This window comes from Oncorhynchus nerka, linkage group LG4, assembly GCF_034236695.1.
Source record: "Oncorhynchus nerka isolate Pitt River linkage group LG4, Oner_Uvic_2.0, whole genome shotgun sequence".
Lineage (NCBI taxonomy): Eukaryota > Metazoa > Chordata > Actinopteri > Salmoniformes > Salmonidae > Oncorhynchus > Oncorhynchus nerka.
The window spans coordinates 70,544,607-70,562,166 of NC_088399.1; the positions used below are offsets into that span (position 1 = coordinate 70,544,607).

The 17,560-nt window shown below is 44.0% G+C and overlaps 2 protein-coding genes across 8 annotated transcripts; one reads left to right on the top strand and one right to left on the bottom strand.

Annotated features, from left to right (window-relative positions):
- Window positions 1-1,729: 1,729 nt before the first annotated feature.
- Window positions 1,730-15,201, top strand: LOC115128527 (keratinocyte differentiation factor 1-like). Of its 7 annotated transcripts, none has more exons than XM_065017789.1 (5): window positions 1,730-1,959; window positions 11,374-12,273; window positions 12,438-12,553; window positions 12,679-12,756; window positions 13,150-15,201. In XM_065017789.1, exons 2-5 carry the CDS (start codon window positions 11,396-11,398, stop codon window positions 13,215-13,217), a joined length of 1,140 nt encoding a protein of 379 aa, XP_064873861.1. In that variant the 5' UTR covers window positions 1,730-1,959; window positions 11,374-11,395; the 3' UTR covers window positions 13,218-15,201. The 7 variants fall into 7 exon arrangements, with proteins under 7 accessions (XP_064873861.1, XP_064873862.1, XP_064873863.1 ...); XM_065017790.1 differs by lacking the exon at window positions 1,730-1,959 and adding an exon at window positions 10,063-10,152; XM_065017791.1 differs by lacking the exon at window positions 1,730-1,959 and adding an exon at window positions 10,080-10,165.
- Window positions 15,202-16,168: 967 nt separating this feature from the next.
- Window positions 16,169-17,560, bottom strand: LOC115128528 (nuclear receptor subfamily 0 group B member 2-like). Its single transcript, XM_029658438.2, has 2 exons — window positions 16,772-17,560; window positions 16,169-16,531 (listed from the first exon to the last, which is right to left on the bottom strand). Exons 1-2 carry the CDS (start codon window positions 17,388-17,390, stop codon window positions 16,284-16,286), a joined length of 867 nt encoding a protein of 288 aa, XP_029514298.1. The 5' UTR covers window positions 17,391-17,560; the 3' UTR covers window positions 16,169-16,283.

A 17,560-nucleotide genomic window follows, 5' to 3' on the forward strand; every position in this document is an offset into this window, starting at 1 on the left:
AGGATGTATAGTGCCAGTTTCTTGAACAGGGACATCAGCTGCAGGCACTATATTTCCCCAGAAAGTGACAGGGTCACAATCACCAGCCTGCACCTTCAACTACACATTTTCTTACAGTTCAATCAACTCCATTTGCAGTGATGCAACATCTACCCATCTGAAGGTCTGTTTTACTTCTTCTGACAACATTGCCACATTTGTGACGAGGAAGAGGTTCTGGATGAGCAGCACCAGTTCTCTTCCAACAGTGAAGTCATCAAAGCGAGCCTTGTTGTCCATCAACTTCTGGATGAAATCAACATGGTTGGGAACACATCTGTCTCCCTACGTTTGCACCAGAAGATTGGGGAAGTGGACACGTTCTCTCTGAAGATCATTCTTGAAAAGCTCAAGTTTCATCTGGAAATCCCGAACTGCTGTTATCATATCACACACTGTGTTGTCCCGTCCCTGCAGCTTAACATTCAGTTGATTTAAGGTGTGATGTAATGTCTGTCAAATGCAACTGTTTCCATCTTCCTAAAACTCAAACTGAGTTGCCTTGTCACACTTTTGCTCTGTTAAGAAAGCTTTGATTTCCTCCTGAAAGGCCCAAAAACATTCCAAAACCCTGCATTTGCTGAGCTTTCTGACATTGCTGTGCCGTAGTAAGTCATCAGAACTAGCATTGGCCTTTGTCAGAATGTCTCGTAGCAGATGCCATTGATCAGCTTCATCATCGTTGTCATGACCTCAGAATACTCATTTCCCAGACTGGCACACAGGACAGATTGATGGATGATGCAGTGATTTGTCAGGTCAGGGTGGTCCTCTTTCAAACGTGCAACCAGTCCTCTCCCTCTTCCTATCATGGCTGGAGCTTCATCTGTGATGATGAAGAACTCTGACTTCAGATCTCTCACCCTCTTTGTCAGCATCCCTTTGATGACCTCAGGGATATCCTTAATCTTGTTTGTTCTCACCTCTGTGTTCAGGGGATACGTCCGATCTAATTTACTACGCCTGGTGTCCTCATGGCGTTAAACATTGGCACTTTACTCACTGAATATCAGGCACATTGGTTTTGTGCTATTTGCGAGGAGAATTCATAAATACTGTCCCGTTTTCAGAATCAACTCTTTTTTTTTTAAACAAGCCATATACTGGTAACTAAGCTCCTTCAATCTGTGATATTTACAGTTGAAACGTGGTCAAATCTTTCCGATTCTTTCTGCCTGCTTGTCCCAAGGTTCCACAGAGGATATTTGGATTAATGTGATTGGGTAAAACGCGGCCTCTTGTATTTGCAAATAACCATGCAATTGGATTAGTGAGGTGGCCGTTGCTTCGAGAGAGAGAGAGAGGTTGCTGAGTTAGAGGCCGCGGCGCCCGTTTTGATATATATATATTTTTAAAGCTGTCTAAAAAAATGCATTGACTTTTATATAACAAAATGCGATGTTGTCCGATTGGATTGACCCTTCTCTGGGTCCGGACCAGGACCGCGGTCCGCCAGTTGAGTTTGGCTACTGTAGTCTGACGTGATGTCCACATAACACAATATTTTCGATAGCCATGCTAGCTTCGCCCTCGTGAGGGTGCTAAAGGAAGCAGGTTAGATAGTGATAGGCATGAACAGCCAAACCAGTAGGGGCTGGAATTTATCGTGAGCTTAGATTGGTGTCGCAGAGCAGCCTATTTGCATAAAGTTCACCTTTCCCCAACTTTGGTCCCGCATTGTTGACCATCCCTCGCCCACTTCCCTTCCCTCCATTGACAATGACTGGCTTCCAAAATTTCATCGCTCCCTGTCAAAATCCACTGTGCGGAGTGGATTCAAGACCGCTCGATTGAAATTTAAAGGCAATGTTCCTTCATTCACCGCGACTGCATTCACAGTAAACGTTGCTGCATATGTCGGCTCAATCGGAAATCACCGATACTTCTTGGATATGGATGGAATTCAGCTCTGAGGCTTGTGTAAGTACTCTTTACTACAACACAATAACCACAAACTTTACTTCGCGTCTATTTGTTTGACATGATGGGATCTTTTTGTGTCTGGGAAATTAACTATGTGGAAATAGCGGTGAAAATTCCTTTTTGCACAAGTATTGAAGTAAAGGATGTCACGTGACGATATGGCGTGTGGTCCTCCCACTAGACTTTGGAAACCATGCAGTTTATTAGGCCACAGATGAAATAATGAACTTCATAGGGTGGTGAAAGTGCACAGTGATCTTAATGCTCCTTCCCAATAAGTATGGAGGCTCTCAATCAATCAAATGTATTTATAAAGGCCGTTTTACATCAGCAGATGTAACAAAGTGCTTTACAGAAACCCAGACTAAAACCGCAAGCAATGTAGACAGATGTAGATGCACGGTGGCTAGGAAAAACATTGATCATCATGTTTGGGAAGCCTTGATGTAGACGATACCTGCACAGGGTACCTGCACTGTATCTGCGAGCTGTTGGCTAAAGCACATGTGCCAAGAACAGAGTAGCACATTTGCTATTTAATGCAATAATTTTGTGAAGAAACTGTCGGTAGAGTTGAAAATGCAATGGAAACACATTGAACTTAAGGTTTATTCAGTACATGAAAACTTTTGGGAAATCACACTGATTTTTATTTGCAACAAGTCCGTTTGGTGGAAACACACCACTAGTGGGGCAATTTGCATATTTTCCTTCATGCGGATTCTAGAATATTCTCATGAAAATCTGTCTTCAATTGGATGGAAACCTAGCAGTGTGGCCCTAAAATATGATTAGAGCTCATTCAATCACTGGTGGGAACCAATGATAGGCCTTTACATCATTGAAATTAATTACTTAGCTTTGTTTTCTCTATCAATTTGACTTGTTGCGGATAAAAGGCTGTGCATGATGATGTAGTTTTTTATTTCACCTTTATTTAACCAGGTAGGCTAGTTGAGAGCAAGTTTTCATAATTACTTTTGCGGTTCAATTCCCATGTACCAACAAAAATAAAAGTTGGTTTCCATTCCATCTTAACCTCAACTGATGGTTTTGTCACAATACTGTAGGCCTATATTGCATTTATATAGCTAATGTGCCCATTATGGTTATGGCATGTGCTCTAGCCAACAGCTGGCAGATAGTGAGGGTAGGCTGGACTACATGATGAGGTGATTATGGACAAAAGAGAGATGATTTGTATTTGTCAAATGGCAGCCAAGCATCGATCGTCATGTAATTTTCATTAGCTCACTGTCAACATGATATATAGATATACAAGTTCGTCCAGTTTGATTTCCTACAAATATTTTTCCTGTGGTTATAATTTTTTTTTTTTTACCTTTTATTTAACCAGGTAGGCTAGTTGAGAACAAGTTCTCATTTACAACTGCAACCTGGCCAAGCTAAAGCACAGCAGTTCGACACATAAAACAACACGGAGTTACACATGGAATAAACAAACATACAGTCAATAATACAGCTGAAGAAAATCTATATACAGTGTGTGCAAATGAGGTAAGATAAGGGAGTTAAGGCAATAAATAGGCCATGGTGGCGAAGTAATTACAATATACAAATTAAACACTGGAGTGATAGATGTGCATAAGATGAATGTGCAAGTAGAGATACTGGGGGGCAAAGGAGCAAAATAAATACAGTATGGGGATGAGGTAGTTGGATGGGCTATTTACAGATGGGCTATGTACAGGTGCAGTGATCTGTATGTGTGAATTCACATAAAGATCTAATTTTCAATAGATTCCAGTTCAAATGACATATACACTGAGTGTACAAAACATTAGGAACACCTTCCTAATATTGCGTTTCACCTCCTTTCCCCTTCAGAACAGCCTCAATTTGTCAGGGCATGGACTCTACAAGGTGTCAAGCATTCCACAGGTATGCTGGCCCATGTAGACGCCAATGCTTTCCACAGTTGTGTCAAGTTGGCTGGATGTCCTTTGGGTGGTGGACCACTCGATACACATGGGAAACTGTTGAGTGTGGAAAAACCAGCAGTGTTGCAGTTCTTGGCACACCTACTACCATACCCCGTTCAAAGGCACTTAAATATGTTGTCTTGCTCATTCACCCTATGAATGGCACACATACACAATCCATGTCTCAATTTTCTCAAGGCTTAAAAATCCATGTTTCAGTTGTCACATTGCCTTCATCTACACTGATTTAACACGTGGCATCAATAAGGGATCATAGCTTTCACCTGGTCAGTATGTCATGGAATGAGCAGGTGTTCTTATGTTTTGTACATGCAGTGTAAAATCTAAAACCACATCAAACCAAATGTATTTATGAAGCCCTTTTTTTAACAAAGTGCTTATACAAAATTCAGCCTAAAACCCAAAGAGCAAGCAATGCAGATGTGGCTCGCAAAAAACTCCATAGAAAGGCAGAAACGTGTGTGTGTAGTCTTCATTTAATCCAAGATGGCGTAGCAGTAAGTCGTCCTGTCGTGTCCCCTGTATATATCGTTTCTTTTTCGTTTTTTACATATTTTTCTTCGCATATCTCTTTAAAAACATTTTGCTAAACCTAAGCTTCCAATTACTCTCCTGCAACCCGCCTCACCCAATGTAGCTATTTTTCCTAAAGTATTTATATTTACTTCGGAACCGGAACCCCTCAACTGAAGCTAGCCAGCTAACCACCAGCTATGCTAGCGGTCTTCAGCTAACCGGTCATCAGCTAACCTTTTAGCCCGGAAAGCTCTCGCCAGTTCGAACAACGCGACTCTAACCAGAGCATAACAGAGCTATTTATTTTTCATCCCCGGATTCCCACCGCAAACGGAACATTTTTCAGCTGGATCTTCACAACTAGCTATCTAGCTAAACCGCAACCCCGGATGATTACTCCTGGCTAGCGTTTCCACCCACTTAGCTTGAAGCTAGCCCGGCCAGAGCACCTGTAGCATACTCCTGGGCTACAATACCCGGGCCCACGACCGGTCTATCGATGTCACCGCATGAAGAGGAATAAACAGACTCACCCCATCGCGACGTCCCCCAAAGGCTAACTCTCTAGCCCTCGCTATCACCCTGCTTGCTAATTCGGCCTGCTAACTGCTAGCTTGTCTAGCTCCGGTCCGCTAACTGCTACCTTGTTTAGCCCGGGCCTACGAACTGTTAGCTTGTTAGCACAGGCCTGCTAACCGTCTGAATCGCAGCGTCCCAAACACTCACTGGACCCATATTTATCTCTTTTTGATTTTTAATTTGTTTATACCTTCCGGAAACCTGCCTCACCCAATGTGATACGGAATCGCTATTATTTTTATTTTTTTAGAACACACTCAAGAACCTCCAGAAGCTAACCAGCTAACTAGCTACAAGCTATTTAGTCATTGTTAGTTTTTTTTTTAACCTGGATAACACTCGCCAGTCCAGCTTCCCTGCCCATCCACCGCTGCCCCCTGGACACTGATCTCTTGGCTACATAGCTGATGCACGCTGGACTGTCCATTAATCACGGTACTCCATTCTGCTTGTTTGTTTTATCCGTCGGCCCCGTTGCCTAGTCAACGCCATTTTACCTGCTGTTGTTGTGCTAGCTGATTAGCTGTTGTTGTCTCACCTACTGTTTTAGCTAGCTTTCCCAATTCAACACCTGTGATTACTGTATGCCTCGCTGTATGTCTCTCTCAAATGTCAATATGCCTTGTATACTGTTGTTCAGGTTAGTTATCATTGTTTTAGTTCACAATGGAGCCCCTAGTTCCACTCCTCATACCCCTGATACCTCCTTTGTCCCACCTCCCACACATGCGGTGACCTCACCCATTACAACCAGCATGTCCAGAGATACAACCTCTCTCATCATCACCCAGTGCCTGGGCTTACCTCCGCTGTACCCGCACCCCACCATACCCCTGTCTGCGCATTATGCCCTGAATATATTCTACCATGCCCAGAAACCTGCTCCTCTTATTCTCTGTCCCCAACGCTCTAGGCGACCAGTTTTGATAGCCTTTAGCTGCACCCTCATACTACTCCTTCTCTGTTCCGCGGGTGATGTGGAGGTAAACCCAGGCCCTGCATGTCCCCAGGCACCCTTATTTGTTGACTTCTGTGATCGAAAAAGCCTTGGTTTCATGCATGTCAACATCAGAAGCCTCCTCCCTAAGTTTGTTTTACTCACTGCTTTAGCACACTCTGCTAACCCTGATGTCCTTGCCGTGTCTGAATCCTGGCTCAGGAAGGCCACCAAAAATTCAGAGATTTCCATACCCAACTATAACATCTTCCGTCAAGATAGAACTGCCAAATTGGGAGGAGTTAGCCTGCAAAGTAATGTCATACTTTCCAGGTCCATACCCAAACAGTTCGAACTACTAATTTTGAAAATTACTCTCTCCAGAAATAAGTCTCTCACTGTTGCCGCCTGCTACCGACACCCCTCAGCTCCCAGCTGTGCCCTGGACACCATTTGTGAATTGATCGCCCCCCATCTAGCTTCAGAGTTTGTTCTGTTAGGTGACCTAAACTGGGATATGCTTAACACCCCGGCAGTCCTACAATCTAAGCTAGATGCTCTCAATCTCACACAAATAATCAAGGAACCCACGAGGTACAACCCTAACTCTGTAAACAAGGGCACCCTCATAGACGTCATCCTGACCAACTGGCCCTCCAAATACACCTCCTCTGTCTTCAACCAGGATCTCAGCGATCACTGCCTCATTGCCTGTATCCGCTACGGAGCCGCAGTCAAACGACCACCCCTCATCACTGTCAAACGCTCCCTAAAACACTTCTGTGAGCAGGCCTTTCTAATCGACCTGGCCCGGGTATCCTGGAAGGACATTGACCTCACCCCGTCAGTTAAGGATGCCTGGTCATTCTTTAAAAGTAACTTCCTCACCATTTTAGATAAGCATGCTCCGTTCAAAAAATGCAGAACTAAGAACAGATACAGCCCTTGGTTCACTCCAGACCTGACTGCCCTCGACCAGCACAAAAACATCCTGTGGCGGACTGCAATAGCATCGAATAGTCCCCGTGATATGCAACTTTTCAGGGAAGTCAGGAACCAATACACGCAGTCAGTCAGGAAAGCTAAGGCCAGCTTCTTCAGGCAGAAGTTTGCATCCTGTAGCTCCAACTCCAAAAAGTTCTGGGACACTGTGAAGTCCATGGAGAACAAGAGCACCTCCTCCCAGCTGCCCACTGCACTGAGGCTAGGTAACACGGTCACCACCGGTAAATCCATGATTATCGAAAACTTCAATAAGCATTTCTCAACGGCTGGCCATGCCTTCCGCCTGGCTACTCCAACCTCGGCCAACAGCTCCCCCCGCAGCTCCTCGCCCAAGCCTCTCCAGGTTCTCCTTTACCCAAATCCAGATAGCAGATGTTCTGAAAGAGCTGCAAAACCTGGACCCGTACAAATCAGCTGGGCTTGACAATCTGGACCCTCTATTTCTGAAACTATCCGCCGCCATTGTCGCAACCCCTATTACCAGCCTGTTCAACCTCTCTTTCATATCGTCTGAGATCCCCAAGGATTGAAAGCTGCCGCAGTCATCCCCCTCTTCAAAGGGGAGACACCCTGGACCCAAACTGTTACAGACCTATATCCATCCTGCCCTGCCTATCTAAGGTCTTCGAAAGCCAAGTCAACAAACAGGTCACTGACCATCTCGAATCCCACCGTACCTTCTCCGCTGTGCAATCTGGTTTCCGAGCCGGTCACGGGTGCACCTCAGCCACACTCAAGGTACTAAACGATATCATAACCGCCATCGATAAAAGACCGTACTGTGCTGCCGTCTTCATCAACCTTGCCAAGGCTTTCGACTCTGTCAATCACCATATTCTTATCGGCAGACTCAGTAGCCTCGGTTTTTCGGATGACTGCCTTGCCTGGTTCACCAATTACTTTGGAGACAGAGTTCAGTGTGTCAAATCGGAGGGCATGCTGTCCGGTCCTCTGGCAGTCTCTATGGGGGTGCCACAGGGTTCAATTCTCGGGCCGACTCTTTTCTCTGTATATATCAATGATGTTGCTCTTGCTGCGGGCGATTCCCTGATCCACCTCTACGCAGACGACACCATTCTATATACTTTCGGCCCGTCACTGGACACTGTGCTATCTAACCTCCAAACGAGCTTCAATGCCATACAACACTCCTTCCGTGGCCTCCAACTGCTCTTAAACGCTAGTAAAACCAAATGCATGCTTTTCAACCGATCGCTGCCTGCACCCGCATTCCCGACTAGCATCACCACCCTGGATGGTTCCGACCTTGAATATGTGGACATCTATAAGTACCTAGGTGTCTGGCTAGGCTGCAAACTCTCCTTCCAGACTCATATCAAGCATCTCCAATCGAAAATCAAATCAAGAGTCTGCTTTCTATTCCACAACAAAGCCTCCTTCACTCACGCCGCCAAGCTTACCCTAGTAAAACTGACTATCCTACCGATCCTCGACTTCGGCGATGTCATCTACAAAATGGCTTCCAACACTCTACTCTATCACAGTGCCATCCGTTTTGTCACTAAAGCACCTTATACCACCCACCACTGCGACTTGTATGCTCTCGTCGGCTGGCCCTCGCTACATATTCGTCGCCAGACCCACTGGCTCCAGGTCATCTACAAGTCCATGCTAGGTAAAGCTCCGCCTTATCTCAGTTCACTGGTCACGATGGCAACACCCATCCGTAGCACGCGCTCCAGCAGGTGTATCTCACTGATCATCCCTAAAGCCAACACCTCATTCGGCCGCCTTTCGTTCCAGTACTCTGCTGCCTGTGACTGGAACGAATTGCAAAAATCGCTGAAGTTGGAGACTTTTATCTCCCTCACCAACTTCAAACATCAGCTATCTGAGCAGCTAACCGATCGCTGCAGCTGTACATAGTCTATCGGTAAATAGCCCACCCATTTTCACCTACCTCATCCCCATACTGTTTTTATTTATTTACTTTTCTGCTCTTTTGCACACCAATATCTCTACCTGTACATGACCATCTGATCATTTATCACTCCAGTGTTAATCTGCAAAATTGTAATTATTTGCCTACCTCCTCATACCTTTTGCACACATTGTATATAGACTCCCCCTTGTTGTGTGGTGATCGATGGTATCAAAAGCAGCACTAAGGTCTAGGAGCACGAGGACAGATGCAGAGCCTCGGTCCGATGCCATTAAAATGTCATTTACCACCTTCACAAGTGCCGTCTCAGTGCTATGATGGGGTCTAAAACCAGACTGAAGCATTTCGTATACATTGTTTGTCTTCAGGAAGGCAGTGAGTTGCTGCGCAACAGCCTTCTCTAAAATTTTTGAGAGGAATGGAAGATTTGATATAGGCCGATAGTTTTTTATATTTTCTGGGTCAAGGTTTGGCTTTTTCAAGAGAGGCTTTATTACTGCCACTTTTAGTGAGTTTGGTACACATCCAGTGGATAGAGAGCCTTTTATTATGTTCAACATAGGAGGGCCAAGCACAGGAAGCAGCTCTTTCAGTAGTTTAGTTGGAATAGGGTCCAGTATGCAGCTTGAAGGTTTAGAGGCCATGATTATTTTCATCATTGTGTCAAGAGATATAGTACTAAAAGACTTGAGCGTCTCTCTTGATCCTAGGTCCTGGCAGAGTTGTGCAGACTCAGGACAACTGAGGTTTGGAGGAATACGCAGGTTTAAAGAGGAGTCCGTAATTTGCTTTCTAATAATCATAATCTTTTCCTCAAAGAAGTTCATGAATTTATCACTGCTAAAGTGAAAGTCATCCTCTCTTGGGGAATGCTGCTTTTTAGTTAGCTTTGCGACAGTATCAAAAAGGAATTTCGGATTGTTCTTATTTTCCTCAATTAAGTTAATTAACTCAATTAAGTTTTTTTCTACTGTGTTATTGACTTGTTAATTGTTTACTCCATGTGTAACTCTGTGTTGTCTGTTCACACTGCTATGCTTTATCTTGGCCAGGTCGCAGTTGCAAATGAGAACTTGTTCTCAACTAGCCTACCTGGTTAAATAAAGGTGAAAAAAATAAAAAATAAAATAAAAGGGCTAACCCTCCTGAATGGGAATGCAAAACCTTTTTTTTCTGCTTACACGTGTAATCACCGGTATTGCACTTTTACGACGGTCCCTAAACCACCCGAGCGCCAGAAAACAGAATATTGCCTTCTGTTCGACCCGGGAAGAGTTCGACTATCGGTAAAAACAAAAGGTGTATTTTGCTCTCTACCGTCATCTGATTCTAGATATTACCTTAGGACGTTCCGTTGGACAGCTATTGACGAGCGAACTCTGAATAGCTAAAGTAGCCTAAACTAATTTACTGCGGTGATTTTGGTTGGAGTAACTCTCTCGCTTTATTACCTTGTCGCGCAGGTGAAAATCTGTTGTAGGAAGCATTTACGAAACGAAACTATGCCGCGTCTTTTTTGTCGGTAATTCAAAAAAAAAAATTTAAAATACAAATGTAAACTATTGCTCTTTATGGAATATAACCACTCGGAAGAAAACTCGGTGGAGAACCGCGATCACCCTTCGAATGCCGTGAGTAAGCCAAATTAATAAACCCAGGTGTAACTTATTTTAAAGTATCCATTACAGATGGCACGAAAGTTGATTAGATATGTGTTTTGGAAGTAGCACCTTGACAACTATTGTCTTTTTTTGTTGTTGACAAAAGGCTGTAGATGGACTGAAAAGGTCGTCGTCCATTTCAACCAGTTGTTCTGCGTCTCAGCATATGGCAGTAGTAATCTTTCATTGTATGAAGTAGGCCCGGCCCTGCTTTCATCAAACATCTGATCAGGACATTGTTGTAGTCACCCCCACCCCACAGCCTATCAGACAAAGTCTTTTGATTACATTCACCTTATGACACATTGGTTTACATTTTGGCCTACGTTGAATGGACACCGTCCTGGTCCTGGCTTCCATATGGCCTTTGTTGACTCTCTGTGAAAGTACGTTTTGAACGTGGCCTACAGGCCAGAGGGGTATACTACACATTTCCTACATTAGCCAGCTCACTTCAATCAACAACTAGAAATGACTAGCTTTTCTGGTTCATTAAGAAAGCTAAACTTACGCGTGTGTTTTTGGTTGTTTAGTCAATTCGGCCATCCCCGTTTTCAAGTTGATCTTTCTACAAAATAAAAAGTTTTTAAATAATATTTATGCAAGTCTCCGTGTGCTGGAGACCCAGGCTGCAAATGTTTTTCCTACCACAGCAATAACACACCTGAATCAATTTCTCATCTCATCACCAAGCCTTGGATTTGATTCACGGCTGCTTTGTCTATTTCAAGCTGCTGATTATTATGACAGGATTAAGCAGTGTTTAAAAAATATATAGCATACATATTTCCTACATTAATGTAATGAATTGCCCTCCCCCACACTCCCTGTCCTCTTCTTTCCCAGGCCTTGGCTCTAGTGAGCCACCATGCCCAGCAGCGTCACAGGGAGCCCCAGACCCTGGTCAGAGCCAGGGGGCCAGGTCGGCCTCATACCTGTGGAACCCAACCATCTCCTCTACCGGAGCAGCAGCAGCACCAGCCAGGAGTCCTGCTATGAGGAGCGATGTGTGGACCCGGTGGAGTTGAGGCACCAGGCTCCCAGGGGGACCCACCACAAGGCCCACCACTGGGACGTGCAGAGCAAGGCGGCTGATGAGACCATCGGCTTCATCCCCGGATCAGCAGACTCTCCTCCAGGGGATCACGGGTGTGGTCCTTGTGCCCCCTCCTCCCCAGGCAGCTGTAAGAACTGGGTGTGCAGCGTGCTGACCTGTGGACTCTACATGGTGTGTCGGCGCACCATCCTGGCCCCCAGTCCCACAGGGAGGTCCCCAGATGACGATCAGGAGAAGGTCAACCTCCGGGGTCTCCAGAGCCACCCTGGGGCCAACAACCCCCAAACCAGGAAGGAGGGCGGGGGTAGTTGCTCTGATTGGTCGGAGGACATCTACATCAGAGGGGTCAAAGTGGATATTCCCAGAATGGAGGAGGAGCCAGTGGTCATTACCAGGCCTCTGTTACACAATGGAAGAGGTGGAGGAGGGAGACGGTACAGCCCTCCATCCTACTCCTGGTATGAGGGGGATACGGGTGATCTGAGCATGGGTGACGTGGACTCTCTGATCACCCAGAAGCTTCTGGAGCTGTACTCTGAGTACCAGATCGAGGAGCTGGCCCACTGCACCTCAGACTCAGTGTTCCTGAAGAAGACCGGTGAGATCAGCCAGCTGATCAGTGACCTGGCCGAGGAGCATCAGCTTGATGAGCAGGACGCAGAAGGTCGACTGGTCAAGGGCATCATCAGGTAGCTACCATTCACTGACATTTGCTGGTAGTGTTTAACTGCCTTGATCAAGGGCACAACAAGTGTGTGTGTGTGCGTGCAAGCTGTTGGTAATGTGACAGCAAATCAATACATTAAAATGGATAATAAAGTTTCTACTATTTTAATCCATTCTATGCATTCAGGATCAGCACTAGGAAGAGCAAGAAGAGACCTCCATACCGAAGGTCACAGAGGAGTACCTCCGACAGCGGAAACGAAACTATGAGCAACTACCAAACATCAACCATCAGCAATAACAGTAAGCAACACCTCTAATAATAAACAACCGCTTTTCCCCTATTTTACGTACTTGTTGAAGGAATCCTTCATGGGCTTTCATTTGTTATTACACTGTTAGTTGACTCACTCTGTTTTACCACAAAGATGATTACGATATCCAGATCTCCAAGGAGACAGATTCTGATATGAACGCTAGGAACATGAGGATGACCAGTGGAGCAGGTAAGAGACTTGACGTGGGTACTCTATGTTGTGTGTCCTGCAGTGTTGTAGTCATCATTAAGAGCTTGTTATGATAGGGTTAGAGTCCTTCAATACACACTTTTTTTACTGAAATCGCAGTGTGTCCCCTGTGTTCATTTAGCAGTGACACATTGCTGCAGGGGTTTTTAACTGACCCTATGAGGTCCGGAGCCTGCTGGCTTTCTGTTCTACCTGATAAATAATTGCGCCCACCTGGTGTCCCAGGACTAAATCGGTCCCTGATTAGAGAGGAACTATGAGTGGAACTGACTTTGAAGCCAAAGACACATTTACACATTGCGTGGACAATGAGGTTTGTCTGTTCGATTATGTTCTACATCTCATGCCTTCTTTATCATATTTTGATTGAAGCAGAAAGTTCTGAACGTCAGATGTCTGTGTTAGGCATGCCCCTGCCCGGGACTTCAGTCAGAACATGATGATCCATCTTCAACACTGCTGATACCATGGAGCTTACTCACCAGTCTCCAGCTGAAGAGGTTGGGAGCCATACAGATACACGTATTGTAAGGTCTATTTAATTCTGTGTTGGGAACTTTAAGGAGCCTGAGAATTAGCACTATGTTAAATTAAGTGGGAGGAGTATTATGCGTATGCAAACTCCGTCCGAAGACCACGACTTTACTTTGAAGGCGATACTATGAATCGTGTCAACTGTATATTGAAGGATTCTAATGTAACCAGGGTCGTGAATTTATCTTTGATTCTGGCGTATTGCGCCCTTGTTTGGGGGTTGGTTTGTCTCATAGAAAAGTCACTGTAGATTTACTTCCCAAACCCTTCCAGCAGCTTCCCCTGTTTTGTTGTTCCTCTTATTGCCCTCAATTACATCCGTGGTGGTGTGTGTTCCTTTACCCTTGAATAACAACTAGCTCTTTTGATATGAAACTCTCCTCTCCACTGCTGCCGGATGTCTTTCTGCATTATCGCTTCAACACTAACACAAGAATTAGTTTCAAGGTAGTGTACTCACATCCAGGGACTTGCAGGGTCAAGTAAACTGACCCGAGGAAGATAGATAACCGCACACTTGATTGGTCAACGGTTTTATAGTGCAACATGTAGACACCAAGAACTAACCTGGAATGTACTGGAGGCCAAAAAAAACACTGGGAACGGATGAAGAGGGAACACCTCAAAGACGATGAATGTTATTGACGTATTGGTGACTTTGAAATACAAGATGTAGATGTGCTTTTTGATGCCAAGAGAATATCATGCTCCTGTACCTAACTAGGTAACATTTTACTTAACACCCAGTGTCATAACATGTTATGACATGGTCTTAACTATGTGGAAACACTTGACATAACCTGTCATAATATGGTCATTACACTGTCATGACCCATATGTTTACATCTGTTGTGACATATATTGTATTATTTTATGGCTGGTTATAGAATCGAAACTCACATTTATTCAAAATAGTTTTTTCCCGGCCAAGAAGTGTCCTTCCGTTTTTAAAAGATTGTTTCTTAAATCCTCTGTTATAATGAATTCTTTACGGTCATGTTTTTGTTGTATTTTAATTAACTTGTAGAAAATCCGCTTTTTGACACTGTTGTGAAGCATTATGACCGTCATCCTATAAGTCACCTATCACGTACATGCTGTTATATACGTCATCCTGCTCCTGAAATCTGCATCTGCGTTCATCCCAGCCATCAGCAACGGAGCGTTGGGGTAAGTACATGCCTGACATCAATGTGTGTGCAATTACAGTGATCATTTAACGTGGTCAATTTCACACAAATAAAGAACATGTCAACAGTGTAATTGTGTAATGGAATATTTTGCCTTGTGTGGTAGGTTTTGACACTCTTATGTAGGTGTCATAACCTGCCATAAAATAACGCAATGTCATGACAAGGGATATGACCATATTATAAAAGGTTATGACCTATTAAAATGGTTATGACCATGTCATAACATGTTATGACGCTGGGTGTGTTAAGTGAAGTGTTACCCATAACGGTAATCCTAATATGTTTGTATTGCTTTAAAATTGGTTAGGGTCCAAAATCTCTCACGAGCATGTGGCCTGGATAATGATTAACATGATCTCATTGTAGACGCCAATGAGTATACACTTGAAATTAAATTGTATAATGTGTGCATTTCTGTGATTTTATATATATATTTTTTAATTAAGGGATGCACACGCATAAATGAAGTTGTAAAGGCATTGATGCCATGCTATTCTTGCACATTTTGTCTTCTGTTTTATTGTGGCTGGTAAAAATGAACTGTGTTGCTCTCTATGGGGAAAATTTTAACTTCCACTTAAGTCTAATTTGAGTTCTGTACAATGAGACTAAGTGGATTTATGTGGAAGTTAGGATCCGCCTCTCTAAGAATGTCTAAATGAATGATTTGTTAATAAATAAATATTTTAAATGGAAATCCTCCAGGCAAGAATGTCTGAACCTGTGACTAGCTCACTTTTCATTAGCTCACCAGTGGAAGAGTCCCAGTCATATGTTTTGTGTGTGTTGTTGACATTAAGCTCTGTGTATTTCTGTGTTTTCATGCTTTCTAAATAGCCTTTTCCTGCCGCGTTACTGGACATGAATCAGCCAGTTACTCACACACACTACTCTTCCAAACTATCTACAACTCAGTTCTATTGTGTTGATGTATTGAAATGGAAGAATCTCTGACAACATGCAGACTTACGAACAAATGAGGATTCTGTGATGTGAAATGTTTAGAAGTTTGCGAATTGAAATGAAAAGATCTATTCTACTATGGATGGCAAGCATATATTTTATTCTACTTAAAACATTTTTGTCTGAATGTTCTGTAACGTAATGTTTTGCCCTGTTGAACAGGCCTAAATGTACACATCACTTTGGCATGTGTGCAGTACCAGGGTGTTCACTTGTGCCCTCTGGGGACAACTTTTATCTTTGGCAAGGACAAAATAATACAGACCATGGAATGACTGTAAAACAGGTCATTCTGGTCCTGGGCATAGACAGGAAATGGATAAAGAGGTAGGTTTACAGGAAATATGAGTGTTGAGCTAGTTGGGGTATTAATACAGTCTAAAGCTGCATTTTGCTAGCCTTCCTTATGCATTGGGGAGTTTTCCAGGTCCCGTCACTCAGGGGATTTTTGATACTTTCCATTCAATAACCTGTACAGTGAACAGCACAACAGATACTTGTAGGTCCAGGTAGAATACCACAGGTAGGAGCCAGAGTACATATGCTAAGAGCCAGTACAATATTACAGGATTTTTTGATCCAATAGAAAATACTGTTGCTCTCACTTAATTTATTGTTATCACACCACTGTTAAATTGTCAGATACATGCCAAAAGTACAATGATTAAATGTGTGGATAGAAGAGAAGAAAAACAGAATCATTTAGTTTATTCAACTTTTATTGCCTGGTTGCATTCTTCACGTTCATAGTTGTCACTGTAGAAAATACCCTAAAATATAATTCAAACACATACACACACACACACACTTTCAGCTTTATTCTTGTCTAATAAACAGCATCTCGGTTAACAAATCAAACAGATCCGCCTGACCAATAACAGGTCTGAAGAACAGTTCTGTGATGAGTGATTGGCTGACAGTCTGTAAGTCAGAGGTCGATAGTAGGATGCAGCTGAATCGACTCAAGTCTCCTGGGTGAAGGGTCAGCACAACCTCCTGTAGAGCTCTCTGGGCCTGCTGTTGTAGACTGTTGATGAATACAGTGGTGCTCAGTCCTGGGACGTCTGTTAAGAGGAAGTGAGGGAAATGTCATGTCAACTGTATTCCACCATCAGCAATTTAACACTAATGTGACAGAAGAGAGGAGCTGTTTACTGTATTGTCATGTTAGATGATTAAATAATCATCGATTTATTGATTGCTTCAAATATTTACATAAAATGAAATGAATACAATGTCAGTTAAGGTAGATTTGGAGTTCCACATTACATCATAGCATGCTGAGAAGATAAGATGATCTTTACCTGGATTGAACAGCATAGCTCCCTTCAGATAGGCATATTCCTTTGGGCTGAGATCCAGAGTCCACAGTCTGTTCAGACAGGACCTGAGTTTATGCACCCCAGCCAGGGTGGGCAGCAACCTCTTTCCCTCATCTTCCACCTCCTGCTCTTCCTCACTCTGTGGCCCCTGACCGTTGAGGAGGATCCTCCTCAGCATGCTAGCCTGTGGAACATCCTTCACCTCGAACACAGTCCGTTCCTGGGCCAGGCCCAGAGAGAACAGGGGCACCCAGCAGTCCCTCAGCAGAGATAGCTGATCCTCCACTGGAAGCTGACTGAAGGAGGGTAAACTCTTCATGAAGCAGATGGTTTTGACCAGAACATCAGATGTCATCTGACAGGTTCCCTCAGGGTTCTTCAGACACACCACCCGTTGCCGCTTGCAGTGACAGTTGTGAGGCATCATCTTATTGTAGTTGTACTGGTTCACCTGGTTGTTGTTGATCAGGCTGTCGTTGTTGCTGTAGTTACTGTCCGCCCTGCTCAGGATGTTGTACAGGATGGTGTGAGGCTGATGTTGTTGCTCCCGGTACCCTGAACAGTGACAGGTGCTCTTCATCTCTTCAAGAGGAAACATCATGGAGAATTCCCCTTTGAGGATCAATAAAGTATCAATCAATCAATAGATGATAAGATGTCCCCAGTGCAGAGGCTTTACAGAGCTATGCTACAGATGTGAGAATAGCCACATTCTCTCTTTGAAATATTGTCCAGCAGTCAGCAGCTCTGACTGTCTGACAACTCCAGTAG

What these genes read in the sequence shown, in the direction of transcription:
- LOC115128527 (XM_065017789.1), top strand. Translation starts at nt 11,396, where the DNA reads ATGCCCAGCAGCGTCACAGGGAGCCCCAGACCCTGGTCAGAGCCAGGG. An exon ending in CTGGTCAAGGGCATCATCAG is followed by an intron (nt 12,274 to 12,437) that starts GTAGCTACCATT and finishes CTATGCATTCAG; the next exon opens with GATCAGCACTAGGAAGAGCA. An exon ending in GAGGATGACCAGTGGAGCAG is followed by an intron (nt 12,757 to 13,149) that starts GTAAGAGACTTG and finishes TTTTGATTGAAG; the next exon opens with CAGAAAGTTCTGAACGTCAG.
- LOC115128528 (XM_029658438.2), bottom strand. Translation starts at nt 17,390, where the DNA reads ATGATGTTTCCTCTTGAAGAGATGAAGAGCACCTGTCACTGTTCAGGG. An exon ending in AGCTATGCTGTTCAATCCAG is followed by an intron (nt 16,532 to 16,771) that starts GTAAAGATCATC and finishes TCCTCTTAACAG; the next exon opens with ACGTCCCAGGACTGAGCACC.